At 35.2% G+C, this 15,872-nt stretch overlaps 2 protein-coding genes across 4 annotated transcripts; one reads left to right on the top strand and one right to left on the bottom strand.

Annotated features, from left to right (window-relative positions):
• Positions 1 to 820: 820 nt before the first annotated feature.
• Positions 821 to 11,068, bottom strand: LOC121419096 (cytochrome c oxidase assembly factor 4 homolog, mitochondrial-like). Its single transcript, XM_041613407.1, has 3 exons — positions 10,820 to 11,068; positions 7,381 to 7,535; positions 821 to 6,590 (listed from the first exon to the last, which is right to left on the bottom strand). Exons 1-2 carry the CDS (start codon positions 11,057 to 11,059, stop codon positions 7,398 to 7,400), a joined length of 378 nt encoding a protein of 125 aa, XP_041469341.1. The 5' UTR covers positions 11,060 to 11,068; the 3' UTR covers positions 821 to 6,590; positions 7,381 to 7,397.
• Positions 10,834 to 15,583, top strand: LOC121419095 (D-aminoacyl-tRNA deacylase 2-like). Of its 3 annotated transcripts, none has more exons than XM_041613406.1 (4): positions 10,834 to 10,923; positions 14,004 to 14,131; positions 14,627 to 14,696; positions 15,156 to 15,583. In XM_041613406.1, exons 2-4 carry the CDS (start codon positions 14,006 to 14,008, stop codon positions 15,482 to 15,484), a joined length of 525 nt encoding a protein of 174 aa, XP_041469340.1. In that variant the 5' UTR covers positions 10,834 to 10,923; positions 14,004 to 14,005; the 3' UTR covers positions 15,485 to 15,583. The 3 variants fall into 3 exon arrangements, with proteins under 3 accessions (XP_041469340.1, XP_041469338.1, XP_041469339.1); XM_041613404.1 differs by having other exon boundaries at positions 10,837 to 10,923; positions 13,980 to 14,131; XM_041613405.1 differs by lacking the exon at positions 10,834 to 10,923 and adding an exon at positions 11,157 to 11,183.
• Positions 15,584 to 15,872: the final 289 nt, after the last annotated feature.

Raw genomic sequence — 15,872 nt, 5'->3', positions numbered from 1 at the left:
TGTCATAAATTTGTGTGGTTATTGTACAATGTCATTTTGAAATCATTACAACAAGAACTTGCATTCATCTGTTAGTTGTGTATTCAGGTTGTCTAACCAAATACTGCTCTGCCTACTATTGGACCCTATAGCATAAAACATACAATCAATCATACAAACAATCATAGGTATAAGCCTTTGACAAACCATCTACATAAGATTACATTTATTTGTATACATTGATTGTATCTCTCCATGTTGTAGGGTCCTGAATTGATGAATACAGGTAACTAAAGAGACTGATACTGTGATTTTAGCAATGCATTATATACCATACATGGTTTATTCAAAATGGCTGCTCTGATACCACATGAGAATGCTCCCTGGTGGAGACAATAGAATTGTGTGTAGTGTGCAATGGAAATTCATGCACAATGTTGAGCACTTGGATCAATCACTTTATTGAAAATTGTTTGATACACAGATCTACAGATTTTAATTTGTATGAATATTGGTTACATGTAGATGAAAATCTGTGCACTGACAGTTGCTGGATATGTAGACAACAGTCAGTGCAGATTAAGTTAAGTGTTAAAGAGAAGGTTGTTTATTATAGATATATAAAAACTTTTATTGGTTGTTTTGTCAAGGTCACCATGAAGATTTGATGACTGAAAAAAGTTGTGAGTTCACATGCTGGTCTAGTACCAGATTAGACCTGGGGTCCTGTCACATAAATGCTAGTGAATGAACAGAAGATGAGTTTTTCATACTAGAGTGCATTGATAATTGTATGCAGTCAGTTTTTCAACCAATCACTCGAAACTTTTTGCTACATGGCCCAGATTCAAAGCCAGACAGTTGTGTCACTGATAAGATTTTCACATGACTAGTTTTATTCACCCTTAGAATTGATTGCATATCTCTTTTTGGTCCTTTGGACATACAGTATAAATCATCGGAGGTGTTCTTTGGTTTGACTTGAATACCAAGGTATCAAATGTTAGTACATATATATCAATTCTGTAGAAAGTTTCTGAGACAGAAAGGGGACTCCTCCCAAAGATGCTTCAATTTCTCCTAATCTCACAGATTCTGAAGATTTCTTTTTAGTAGAAAATGAATACAATCATGTGATTTCCATCCTTTTCACCAATAACAACAGTGATAAGAAAAAAGACCATATAAACATGGTAATATTAGTTATTGCTTTAATTTTGAAAAAAATATTGAACATTCACCATGACGTGGCACCAGAATTTGCACTTGGACCCACTGCTTAGTAATAATTACCAGTGATAACTTCTATAAAGTGTCCACTTCATGGGAAAATTGATACCATCACAGTGTTCACTTAGTAACAGGTGGTGTCAATCGCGCAACATGGAATGCCGTGTACATTAAATAAATGGAATCATATAATGAAGTCATGATTGATCTACCCATACATACACTGCTCAAATCAGACTAATGAATGTCTGAAAATGAGACTGTCTGGTGCATTTCTGGTGTCAGCAAATGATTTTCTTCTAACAAAAGCTCAAAAGAGACTGACTTTACAACAATGGTATGGAATGTGTTATTTATAGGATAGTTTTAATCGATTGTAAAGAAATCTTTAATGACATAAAAATATGTTTGCTGTGGTCCCCTAAAAATGTTGAAAACTGCAAGTGATATTCTAAAAATATGTATTATAGACATTTTTATGTCTTCTACACCACTGAGGTTTTTTTTCATACATGTATGATCCATCTTTGGAAATTTACAGAACCCTCATTTTACAGCCAGTCTTCTTGGCTTGAATTTGTATCACAAAGTCAGCATAAATTAATGAAATTAGAGACCGAGTGCATTCCTTTTTTGTCAGATATATTTATCATGTACATAAGAAATCAACAGTATTTTTTCAGTCTTAAGTGGAAATTGCTCTTCTCTTTATGTCATAAAGAGGTGTCTGTATAGCGTTAGTTGTAATAGCAGTGTCCTATATTTTATATTGTACAGAGAGTTTGACGAATTGTATTTTCTTATTTCTCTATATTTCAAACATTATTTTATTTAATATGTGCCAAGCACAGTAAAACAGTTCATTTTCTCTTTTTATGTTTTGAAGTTCAAGCTATGTCTGCCAGTCCTCTTGGTCTTTTATTACTTGTCAAAATCACAGCTGAGTAGACTAAAATTACATAAATGGTTAAATCTCATGAAAAGTTGTCCACCCAAGGGATATTAAACTTGTCCCCAAATTAAGTCCAATCTGGGTGGTGTGATAATGAATTTGTTCACCAAAGTCTCATCTAAATGTATGTTCATTTGCCTTGTGTAACGATTCGTGGAATAACCAGTCAGTCCCAAGGGGAGTTGGCCTGGAATCCTGAGTCTCTTCATTTATTTTAATGGAATTATGTTGGATACAAAATGGGACTGTTTTTATCGTGTGAACATTAAAACAAAACAAAAAAACATTTGGTAGGCATGTTGATGCATATAAAATGATTCAGCTACATTTAATTTTTCTTTGCTAGAATTACAAATTTATTATGTTGTTCTTAATTCAAATGTGAAGATTTCTTGGTGTTGTTCACAATGTAATTGTTTTGATGAAATTCTAATGTGAATGGTTTGTGAGAAATCTAAGTCAAGATTTCGGAGAAGTGATGTGACTTTTTAATTAATAAGAATTGTTTTATATTTAAATATTTTAAAGAAAATATTACATATTTAAGCAGTGTCTTGAGAGAAAAAGTGCATGAATGAACAATTGTATGTAATTCATTTTAGCCTAACGAATTCCATTGTATTTACCATGTACTGTAATTTATGAAAATATGAAATTTGTAAATTGAGATTAGCATTTCACACTATCATATATTAGATACTTTAATAAGATATATTGTATAGAAATCCCTGTGGCATTCTCAAACATATTGCACAATTTAACAAAGATGTAAAATATCTACTATTTTTTTTATTATTACTATCACATATTCTATGGGACCAAACATACTAGCTTTTCTATATAGGTCTATGTATATAATATAAAAACTATCATGATGTATATTAAGTCTATGTTACAATGAATTTACAAATAATATTGAATTAAGAAAGAGTAATGATGTGAAAATATAGAAAATTTACTCATTTTAACAGTATCTGAAATTGTCAAATTTTTCTAATTTTCCTGAGCAGGAAGAATATTGTCTTAGAAAGCTTTGTTCCTAAATGTTGTGCTTGCCGAGTTTACAGTTTTATGTAAATATATGTCTTTGGGTTTATGAATTTACTGTTAATGTCATATAATCAAATTTCTTATTTGTTAAATAATTTTCTTTCCTGTTCTGGAGCACCGCATTCATCATGACACATGATTCCCTATAATATATGGAGGAAGACACTGAGAGATAATTGCAATTAACTAATGATGCATTTTTTTTCAGATGAAAATTAGAACACAAGGAGTGTAGGCCATTTATTAATGCTATTGAAATTCATGTATATTATGTGGTTGTGAAGTGCCTGAATGAAAAAAAAGTTGATTTACATTAACCCAGTACACCCTTTGTATAAGTGTAAATGGGAACCCGGGCGTAGTTGTCCGCCTGCACTTCCCCAGTTGTATCTGGAGAGACCTGTAGGTCATAGTGATCCAGTTCACTCTCCTACCATGTGACAGGCGACTCCAAACTAATAATAACATGGTATATGTCGTTTAATCATATTTTATAAGATTTAAACATCAAGTAATAGAATGTAGCAATGGGGCCTGCAAGCCATATTTCTTAAATCTCACATTACATATTTCTAATGATAAATTCAATTTACATTCAGATCATTCTATTACAATTTCTGATTTTGATTAGTAGGAGTAAACAAGAACTATTCTTATTAAGATAATTCACATAATATACAAAAAGAATAGTAGCATTACAAAAATGGCCTAAAAGTGCTGGTAGGTGTAATATTAATATTTGCTGCCAGATCAGCTTAAATAGCCAGGGGTATGACCTGTTGAGGAATATATTACATTAAGAATTGATATATGATCACTTCTCTTGTTCATTCAAATAGAAAATTATACATTTATAGGTAATGATGTAGCTCAATGTTTGTCTCTACTAGAAACTTTTTTTTTATTGATTCTATAAAAGATATGAATATGGTCACATGAAATAAAGGTTGAATCCCTTCGTTACTGACTGCAATGCAGTAGTCTGCTGGCTCAAACCCATGATTTTTGCAGAGTGCATTACACAGTCTGATTGTAGAGACTAGGTTCACTGTAGTGTTGCTTAGTTGACAGTCTCTACCTTAGACAATAGTTTCAAATTTCAATCTGCAGTTTCAGACTAGCATGAAAGTATTAAAAAAAAACATGTGGTTTACCAAACTGTAGACCTTTTAGAGTATATAGAATGTAATTATTGTCATTATGTCCCTCAAAGGAATATAAAGGGCAACTTTCTTACCATTTTACCAGCTCAATACATACTATTTGATATTCATAATAAATTCCTTCTCTGGTTGAAAAGTGTTGTATTCTTTTACTTTGTCTTGTAAATGTGTTGTTGAGGGTGTCATAATTTGCATTCACATACATGTACCTAAAAATAACCATTTTGTTTTAATTCAGTATAATTTGTTAGACATATGGGAGCCCTTGAATATTAAAACTTTTTGGTTCTTAGCATGATTCACATTACAAAAAATTTCTGCATGTTTTTAAACTCTTTGAGAAAAGCAAACAAGTAACACTAGTCAAGTATGATTTTATCATTGATATTTGTATTAATAACCTTTTCTTAATAATTATGCCTGCATTCTTAATCTGTGAAGGAGTTCAGTTAAGTCCTAAAATGCTGCTTGTTTGGATACCAATGTGGAGTTGCTTAACATGAAATAGATTTTTTCAAAAGTATGATTTCAAATTCCATTTATTTCTGTAAAGTGTATGTGAATGCATCTACTATCACATCCTGCATTAACCTTGAGTGATGTCACTGTAAAGTGGAGTAGTGAACCTATCACTGGACTGGGAATTAAAAATTCAAAGTTTTAGGGTCAAACACCTCTGGTCTCTTTGATCCAATGAATATTCTTGGGAGAGGATAAAATATTGTGAAAAATCAAAATTGGATGACAAATAACTTCTTGCACTTTGAAAACAGTTTTAAAGTTAGAGCAAATAATTTTATTTGTATTAGCAAAAGAGGTTTTCATAAAAATTTTGCAAACTGCACAAGACATTATGCACATGAATAGAAAATTCACAATACACAAAATATAGATCTCATTTCATAAATTTTGATATAATAACAATTCTCTGAGAACAATGGCTGTTACAGCACCAGATGTCATCTATAATTACCATACCATCCTTTAATATTGATTCTCCCATAGAAATTTATTTCTTACTATATTAGACAGTTATATTCAGAGTTTTCATATCAAGAACTTTCATAATTCTTCTCACTTTGGACCTCATAATAGGTCATAGAATCTGTCAAAGTCATCTATTTGAGTGAGGATAAATAAGAGGAAAATATTGCATGCTTTGCATGTTCTGGTCTGAAAAATTACTTTCATTCAACTCACAGATCACTCACTCCATAGCTACATATAGGTAGTATGAATAATAATGAATAAAACAGCTATTTTCGACTTGCCGTACGGCTGTCGTAGAGCAAATGTGACCGAGGTATAACTATTTGGAAAAAAAGCCCACCTTGCATAATCTCAAGCCAAAGAAGTGATTCCAGATGATTAGGTATGAGATGTTTTAAAACAACCCAAAATACAGACACACTTTAATAAGCATCTTGATATGTACTGAATTGAGTATGATGGCCCAATACATCTTATGTATTACTTTATTGCTTTATTCATGTCTGTATTTCATGCTGTTTTAAATAATCACTAAGATACACAATGAAAAAAAAGTTTTAAAGTTTTAACCACCGTTTAAAAAGGAGAGGAAAAGAGCACTTCTAGATGCACTTTATTTTCTCTTTCATAATTCAAATTATCCATTTGCTTGTTTTTTATAACCTTCATTAAAGAGCATTATCATTCATTAGAAACCACAATCAATATTCAAATCCTATAATTACTTGAGAACAAAAAAAAATTGAATTGTGATTAAATCGTACACAGTACACATAAGAAATGTTATGTTATGAATTCTATAATCAATTTGAAAACATTATTAACCTAAAGGCTGTGTATAAAATAATCTACAATATATCACACACAAAGTTGTAAAGTAGTGCAAAGGTTCTGACTCTCGCCTTACAATCAGATGGTCTTGTGTTCAAATCCCAACATGGCCTAGCATCCTTTGGCAAAGCATCAATCCACACATTGGCACTCTCCACCCAGATGTTAAATGTAGTAGTTGAGCTTTTCAATGTAGTAGTATGCTTAGCAATTGAGTCTTGGAACTCGTGTTGGAATGCTCTAAAAGGAGTGGAGGAACATACATTGTGTGCGGGTATGCCAGGATCCGATGACCAGGGTATTAATAATTGCAATGTAATATAAATGTTACTATTGCTGATTTCATTGTCCAATCATGATTGGTCCACACTGGATCTCTATGAGGTACATGATGGCTGAAAGCAAAAAACAAAAAGAATTGCATATTTTAATTTCATTCAGCAAAAGGAGATCCGTTTATGCCCAGGAGGGCCCTGCATCGTACACATCCAGAACACAAATAATATACATGTAATATCTATATACATGTATACTCCATACTCTTGATCTCCAATGTTATTATGAAGGAGACCTGGAGCCCGTTGCAGAAAGAGTTGCAATCAATCGCAACTCTAAAAATCACGCGCAATTTGATTTTCAACCAATCAACAACGCGCATTCGGGACTTGCGCATGATTTTTAGAGTTGCGATTGATTGCAACTCTTCCTGCAACGGGCCCCTGTACACGTACACCAGCAAGATTGATCACACTTACATATGATTTTAAAGTATTGAAATAATACAAAAGAGATTCACTCAATAGGAGTGGTTTGGAGGAGGATGCTTCCTGACCTTGGATTACTTTGTTTGTCCCATACACCAAATTTGCACTTTATTTTTACCAACAGGGATATAAATTCCATTAAAATTATGTACATAATATCTGGTTTCCACCACAGAGGACTGGCTATGATTTGAAACTAATTTGGCCTTAACTCCGAATAAAAAAGCTAGCAAAATCTTTCAAAATAGTTATATTAGTATTCTTTCAATTAATTTAAACCTCAAATAAATGATATGTTCCATTCACACTGTCAGAAAAATGGCATGATGTAATTTGTTCCAAAATCGGATCGCGAAGAGTCGCAAGGTATGCAGTGGCCTTTATAAGCATTTAATAATATGATACCTTGTTAAATACATACATGCACAGTAGGCAATACTAGCTAGATTCCTTGATGTCTGATGTTTTATCCCTAACAGCCTTCATTTGTCTTTCTGCTGAGTCTGTAATACACTTCTTGAATGCTGATACATGGTCTTGGCATTTCCTCCAGTCACGATTATCAGCCATGCATTCCTAAAAAAAAAAAAATAAAAAATATTAAATCCTGGGGTTTGACAAGTCATTTTTATTGCAAAGCACATTGGTGTGGGGTACAACTAACTTCAAAAATTCTTCCCGAAGCAGCAATACTGCAGGTTTCGGCCTTTCCACTTATTAAATGTAACAACATTTAAAATCAAGGTTTGATATAACAAGGTTATAATAATTTAACAATGTTTACATTACTTTCTCATTTTGTTATAAAGTAAATGGAATGATTATATATCGTACTATATAAGCTCTCACCTTAAACATGATTCATTATTGGTCTGATTAGTGATATAGGTATGTTTCAAAAGTGAACTGGACAATGTCTAAGTTGCTTATTTTCTCTTGATATAGTGGATGAACATTTGATTTTTTTTTTAAATGGCAGAGGTAAAATGGCAAAGGTAAGAATGGCAAAGGTAAAAATGGCAGAGGTAAAAATGGCAGAGGTAAAAATGGCAGAGGTAAAAATGGCAAAGGTAAATTGGCAAAGGTAAAATTGCAAAGGTAAGGCAAAAGCAATTTTGTGTCTCGCCCACGTATAAAAATAACCAGAAATATCGTGATTCACGAGGGCATGCAACAGAATTGTATCAAAACTTCATTGTAATATGACTGGGATGGAATAACACTTGCCTTAAGAGCCTTGCACGTAAACTTTAATGTTGACCTGAAAATGACCTTTGACCTTATCATGTGACCTCCGACTGCAGCATAACATGCAGGTCCCCCAAGTCCATCTACCATCCAAGTTTGGTTGAAAAGTGACTTACGGTTGCAGAGTTAGGTGTCATAAGAGAGTCTTGCATGTAAACTTTAACGTTGACCTGAAAATGACCTTTGACCTTACCATGTGACCTCCGACTGCAGCCAAACATGCAGGTCCCCCAAGTCCATCTACCAGCCAAGTTTGGTTGAAAAGCGACTTACGGTTGCGGAGTTAGGTGTCATAGGAGAGTCTTGCATGTTAACTTTAACGTTGACCTGAAAATGACCTTTGACCTTACCATGTGACCTTCAACTGCAGCATAACATGCAGGTCCCCCAAGTCCATCTACCATCCAAGTTTGGTTGAAAAGCGACTTAAGGTTGCAGAGTTAGGTGTCATAAGAGAGTCTTGCATATAAACTTTAACGTTGACCTGAAAATGACCTTTGACCTTACCATATGACCTCCGACTGCAGCACATCATGCAGGTCCCCTAAGTCCATCTACCATCCAAGTTTGGTTGAAAAGTGACCTACGGTTGCGGAGTTAGGTGTCATAAGAGAGTCTTGCATGTAAACTTTAACGTTGACCTGAAAATGACCTTTGACCTTGCATGACCTCCGACTGCAGCATAACATGCAGGTCCCCCAAGTCCATCTACCATCCAAGTTTGGTTGAAAACGGTTGTGAAGTTATGTGTCATTAGATTTGTGACGGAGGGACGACGGATGACATTTGGATCCCTATAAGTCTCGCCTTCACCTCTGGTGGGCGAGACAAAAATGGCAGAGGTAAAAATGGCAGAGGTAAGAAATGGCAAAGGTAAAAATGGCAGAGGTAAAATTGCAAAGGTAATAATGGTAGAGGTAAAAATGGCAAAGGTAAAAACGACAGAGGAATAAATAGCAGCGGTTATAATGACAGAGGAAAAAAGGATAACACTTGAGTTTTTTTTTTTGTGGACTTACATGCACGACCTTCTCATGTCAAATTCCTCTTCTAATATTCAAATTTGAAGGACACTTTGGATCCCAAACATTGTACTTAATTCATTACAGGGGAAATTCACACTGACATAAAGTTTATTAAAATGATATTGGTGAGGGTTTTAGGGAATCCATCAAAGATTTAAAAAGCTACTAAAATTTTACATGTTAAAGAGGTCATTTGCGAGCAGTTTTCCCCATATATGGTATAATAAAAAATATCAATGAAATGTCATAAAAAAAAATGAAAATGGTTTTAATTGTACCTTAAGTATACTAATATACAAACAATTTCAATTTTTTAGCAATCACGAATGATTAAAAGAACTGAAAGTAGACATATTTGGGTGCATTGCCTACAATACAGGGTAGTTACTTGTATATGACGCCACAGATCAAAAATTTAAACTTCTAATAATTTTCTTAATCATTGATGGGTTTTCCACTAAGTTTAACCAATATATTTTTCTGCTATTTTTACAGAAAACGATTCTTCAAGGTGAATTTCCTCTTCCAGGTCGATAGAATGGTACCTAAGAAACACCTTTGAATTTAAATCCCTGATTCACTACACATTTCAAAATTCATGCGGTACCTATTACCATAGAAACTAGTTAAGGAACCTGCTATCCACTTGGACTAGCTGAAATGAGGTATTACTCTGAAAAACATGGAACACTGTTGCTATTATTATATAATTTATGTCCATTAAACTATATACCGGTACGTATCATATCAATATCTAATCAGATCCATTATGATGTTGAAATATGAAAAAATTACTTTTATTACAGAACATTTTATTTTAATCTGTTATCCAAGTTATGCAAGTGGTTCAAAGAAATCCTGAACTCGTTCATTTCAGTGTGTTAATGGTAGCGCACATTGGTGTTTACATTACAATTCGTTTGGTATGTATGTGATGAAGTGCTGTTCTACTATATGAACTGGCCAAGATAAATCCTTTCAACACTCACTAATTGAAATCATTTTGGCATGAAAAGGTTTGAGTTTAATCATATCAACGATAAAGTATAAACCTAAAATGATGAGTAAAATCCAAATAATATATCATTAGTTCATATTAATTTTGTCGGTAGTCCATTCAAGGTCAATAATTATGACTGACATTAACTGGAAAAGCTATCTTTTCCTTGCTGATCTAGCATGTCATGATCTTTACCTCTGCCATTATTACCTGTGCCATTTTCACCTCTGCCATTTTTATCTTTGTCATTTTTACCCCCCCCCCCCCCCCATATGAACATCATCATGATTCATGAATTTTAGCGTAAGATTTTTTTCTTATGTTATTACATGAAATAATGAAAACTGTCTCATTTCTTTTTTTATCTGTCACAGTGTCAGTTGAACTCGGTTCAAATCATATTTTCAGCGTGGAGAACGCCGTATGCAAGCACCAGTAGTACGGTACATACAGAGGCCCAAATACCGATATCGGCGACACCACTGCGTGCATGCCCGGCCGGCGCAGCTTCGCAGTCGCCGGCCCCACAGCGCTGGCCGAGCTGCATATGCCGCGTCGGCCGATAATCACATGGCAGACGGCCTTACCTGAACAGCGTAGTGGAGCTCCAAACAACCAGTCTGACTGATCATTTTCTCTACTGGATCCTCTTCATCGTCTGGATCAGGCCTGGATCTTACATGGGGCTGAGGTGATGGCACTGCCTGATCTGGAGTACTTGACGTTTCATCTGCCATTTTCAATACAATGAGGCGTTCTGTAATTGTCCCGGCGTCTCGACAAACCCTCCCCGCGGTGGCTGATACTAGCGCAAGCGATATAAGCATGCGGGTGCCGGCGCGGCCGGCCTGCACCTGGCCTGGTGCGCGTACTATAGCCTATAGCGCTTCTTGGACATTAGATAGAGTAATCAATTATAATTTTGCATAAGTTTCAGGCCATCTGATTAAGGTATATTATTAGTTTTTGATTGACATGTGTGGAAAAAATGACAAAATATGCAGGAAATTGCCCTTTTTCCATACTGTGGGAGGGGAGGACAACTCCCCCCTTTTTAAAAAGAAAATACATTTTTTTTGGGGGGGGAAATACAGTTTTTGTTATCCCCTGGCCCTGGGGAAGTATTGGCATGTGAAATCCTACCCTTAACAAGTATTGGAAACAAAACGATACTCTTGGCAAATCCATGAAATGAACCCCTAAACAAGTACAGGAATGTTTTATTGTTACGGGTCCTTCAGTCGTTGGCTTCATACATTATTTGGTTTAGTACGACCCCATCTTCTACACCTCGCGCAAATCGGACTCTAAACATTGAAGTGTTGGGGCAAAAAGGTCATCCTTTATAATACATTTTAATTTTGTTTTATCATCCCCGCAAATTCGACTCTAAACACAGTTTTCGTAGCAAAATAGATACCCTTTTTTCATTATTTTTGACACCCTTATGCCTTATCGTAAAAAAGACATCCTTTTTACGTGTTTTTTTTGGTCGTGCATGGTCTCCACTCGTCAATGTACATGTAAGTGGCCCCCCGAGGTTGTTATCACAGAATACGGTTTTTCATTTAGGGTCAATGAACTTTGGCCGAATTGGGGATATCTGTTGAATTACCATAATAACTTTTAAAGTTTATGGATCCGATTCGTGAAACTTAGACATAACAGTAATCAAGTATCACTGAACATCCTGTGCAAGTTTCAGGTCAGTATATGGACCTAGTTCATGAAACATGAGCCTTAAGGTTAATCAAGTATTACTGAACTTCCTGCCTGAGTTTCATGTCACATGACCAAGATCAAAGGTCATTTAGGGTCAATGAACTTAGACCATGTTGGGGGAATCAACATCAAAATCTTAACCTAAGGTTAAAGGAAACCAAAACCCAAGAAGAGAAGCAATCTTATTGGAAAGAGTAAAATGAGAGGAACAATTTAAACAAAGTTTCATCAAAATCGGTTATGAAATAAGCAAGTTATGGACGATTAAAAATTCTTGTTGTACTTACATGTAGATCCTCAAATTGGCAAACGTGCTTCAAAATGGCTGTTTTTGTGGACAACTCTCCATTTGTTTTGTACGCATATTTTCAAAATTTCCCCTGTATTTTACATATTTCACATTAACTCCTCCTGACCATGACATATATGGTTCGGATTATTTTTTCCCATGACATATGTTGTGCTCAGGAGGCAAGATGCAATTTGAAAGATAATGAGAAAAATCTGAAAATTTGTGTGTAAAACAAATGGAGAGTTGTCCACAAAATCAACTATTTTGAAGCACAAATGCCAATTTGAGGATGCCCATAGAAAGTAAAAGAAGAGTTTTCAAACTCCCATAACTTGCTTATTTCATAACCGATTTTGATGAAACTTTTTTTAAATTGTTCCTCTCATTTTACTCTTTCCCATAATATTACTTCTCTTCTTGGGTTTTGGTTTCCTTTAAGTTTTTGAAATGTCATCATAACTTAGAAAATATACCTAGTTCATGAAACTTGGACATAAGGTTAATCAAGTATTACTGAACAACCTGCATGAGTGTCACGTCACTTGATCAAGGTCAAAGGTCATTTAGGGTCAATGAACTTTGGCCAAATTGGGGGTATCTGTTGAATTACCATCACAACTTTGAAAGTATGTTGGTCTAGTTCATAAAACTTGGACATAATAGTAATCAAGAATCACTGAACATCCTGTGCGCATTTTAGGTCACATGAACAAGGTCAAAGGTCAATGAACTTTGGCCATAATGGGAGTATCTGTTGAATTACCATCATTACTTTGAAAGTTTATGGATCTGACTCATGAAACTTGGACAGAAGAGTAATCAAGTATCACTGAACATCCTGTGCGAGTTTCAGTTCACATGATCAAGGTCAAAGGTCATGTAAGGTCAATGAAATTTGGCCACGTTGGGGGTATTTGTTGAATTACCATCATATCTCTGTAAGTGTATTGGTCAAGTTCATAAAACGTGGAAATACGAGTAACCAAGTATCACTGAGCATCTTGTGCAAGTTATAATAGTTTTCAAAGTCAGCACTGCTGCTATATTGAATCGCGTGATGCAGGTGAGACCGTTAAAGGTATTCCTTTTGTTTGACTTATGCCCGGGGGGGCCACTTACATTGAGGAGTGGATACCATGCGCGACCAAAAAAACACGTAAAAAGGATGTCTTTTTCACGATAGGGCACGTTACGTACGTAACGTGATAAGGGTGTCAAAAAGACAAAAATACTGAAAAAAGGGTATCTATTTCGCTAGGAAAATTACGTGTTTAGGGTCGAATTTGCGGGGATGATAAAACAAAATTAAAATGTTTTATAAAGGATGTCCTTTTTGCCTCAACACTTCGTGTTTAGAGTCCGATTTGCGCGATGTGTAAAAGGTGGGGTCGTACTAAACCAAATAAGATAAAGCCGACGACCGAAGGACCCGTAACAATAAAATATTCCTGTACTTGTTTAGGGGTTCATTTCAGGGAAGATTTGCCAAGAGTATCGTTTTGTTTCCAATACTCGTTAAGGGTAGGGTTTCACATGCCAATACTTGTTAAGGGGTGCATTTTCAGAATATGGAAATTACGTGTTTAGGGTGCTTTTCGCGACCCCATGGTCGCACATGGTATCCACTCGTGAATGGAAGTGGCCCCCCCGGGGAGTTATGGCTGGTCGACTTGGGCAGAGTTACCTGTATTTGTATTCTATAATGTTCAACTGAAGTTGATCCATTCTTTCAGGAATTATGCTCTATTTCCATCCAGAAATGGCAGAGGAAAAGAAGACCGGTGTGACTAGTAATCTGAAAGCCAAGATTGTGTTTCAACAATGTCTGTCTGCAACACTACAAGTCAAACCTCAATCTGATGGTGTGGAGGCTGAATATGTAGAGGTCTGCTTCAATTGATCACTCATTCCTTTTTGTAATTGTGACACTGCCTCTTTGGACCACAGACTTCTAAGTTGAAATTTTATTAAATTTCTTGCATATTCTGAAAAAAATGAATGTTTTGAGTTAGATGATTATTAAAACCTTTGAAGGTCGACTTTAATATGTAGTCTGCTTGTCATATCTTAAAGGAAAATTGTTATGAAATTTTCAAAAAAATCTGTTGAGTATTGGCTTTAACTTTCTTGCAGGCAATATGGATTGCTGATATCATTGGATGGCAATTGGCTATTGCATTTAGCCCGCAGCCAAGAACGTGATTGTAGGTTAAGATAAGCTAAAACAAAACAAAGCACATTAAAAATAACCTAAATTTAAGTGGGGCTTCCATTGAATACAAATTATCTGTTGATCACCAATTGTGTATTTCTCATGGAGATCCTATAATTACCGGTACACTAATGTATATTGTTTGTTGTTACGTTATTCCTCCAACAGATTGGTCGAGGAGTAGTTCTCTATGTGTGTTTCTTGAAGGGAGCAGATGAAGAAACGATAGAAAAAATGGGTGAGTTCCTGAATTTCACAGATTATCAGGTAGTATTCAATGTTTGTGTTATAAAATTTCCCCATGCATCCCCTGCATCTTGCTCTCTGGAATTGGTCATCCCCATTCCTCATTCTTGTATGCTTGTTAAGTATTTCTTCTTTAAACTCTTACATAAATTACTCTCTCCCACTCCCTTTCATATTTCACTATCCCATATTTCAACATCTCTTTCTCATTCTTAACTCTATTTTCCTTGTTCTCCCCCTTTTCCCATCTCATACCTCTCCCTCCTTCAGTAATCCCCCTTTCTTTTTGTTTCTCTATTACTTTTCATTCCTAGTCTTTCCACTGTGTTCTTGTATTCTTCTTTTACAATGATTTTCGAAAACAATTATATTTTTGTGAACACAAACCTACTTGCTCTCATTTAGTACAGACATTAAATGTAAATCTACATTGTTTGCTAATTTTTTACAGCTAAGTTTGCCCTCAACATTCGGCTGAGCGAAGCACTTAGTGGCTCCAAGTTGGTGTCCATCTTAGACCTGCCTGGAGACATCCTCGTTGTTCCCCAGGCAACACTTGGTGGCAAGGCAAAAGGGAAGATGATGCAATACCATTCCAACATCTCAAAGGACACTGGGAGAGAACTCTATCAAAAGTTTGTTGATCTCTGTGATGCTGACATAGCACGCAATGCAAGGACTTCAGAAGCGAATTGTAAGGTTAGGAGCGGGACCTATGGAAATAGGCAAGTGTTATCTCTTCAGACTAATGGACCATTTACACATACTATGGAGTTTTGATGCCTTTTCGCGACTTGATGAACTTAAAAATGTGGTAAGAAGCAGGACTTTGGGTAGTGAGCAAATGCTGCCTTTGTTACCGGTGAACTCTTACACATCGTCACATACCATGAAGTATTATTGCCAACCAGTGACTTGACTTTGTTTCAATATAAGTTAAATTTGGAATACATGGACGTTGTTTTATTCTTACTATCAACATATTTTGTGAATATTCATTCAAAATCATTTCTATTTATAAATGCCATGAACAAAGTGCCAGTAGCTTTGCAGTTCACATTTCAGTTGTAAAGAGTAATATAAAAAAGACAATATGAAACATTCCTCTGATATAGAAAGACCTGTTGAATCCAGCTTTAATGTACCTAGTTTTAGCAGTAAAACTTGA

The sequence above is a fragment of the Lytechinus variegatus genome, chromosome 7 (genome assembly GCF_018143015.1).
Source record: "Lytechinus variegatus isolate NC3 chromosome 7, Lvar_3.0, whole genome shotgun sequence".
Taxonomy (NCBI): Eukaryota; Metazoa; Echinodermata; class Echinoidea; order Temnopleuroida; family Toxopneustidae; genus Lytechinus; species Lytechinus variegatus.
The sequence above is the reverse complement of the archived record's forward strand: the minus strand, read 5'-3'. Positions and strand labels throughout refer to the sequence as shown.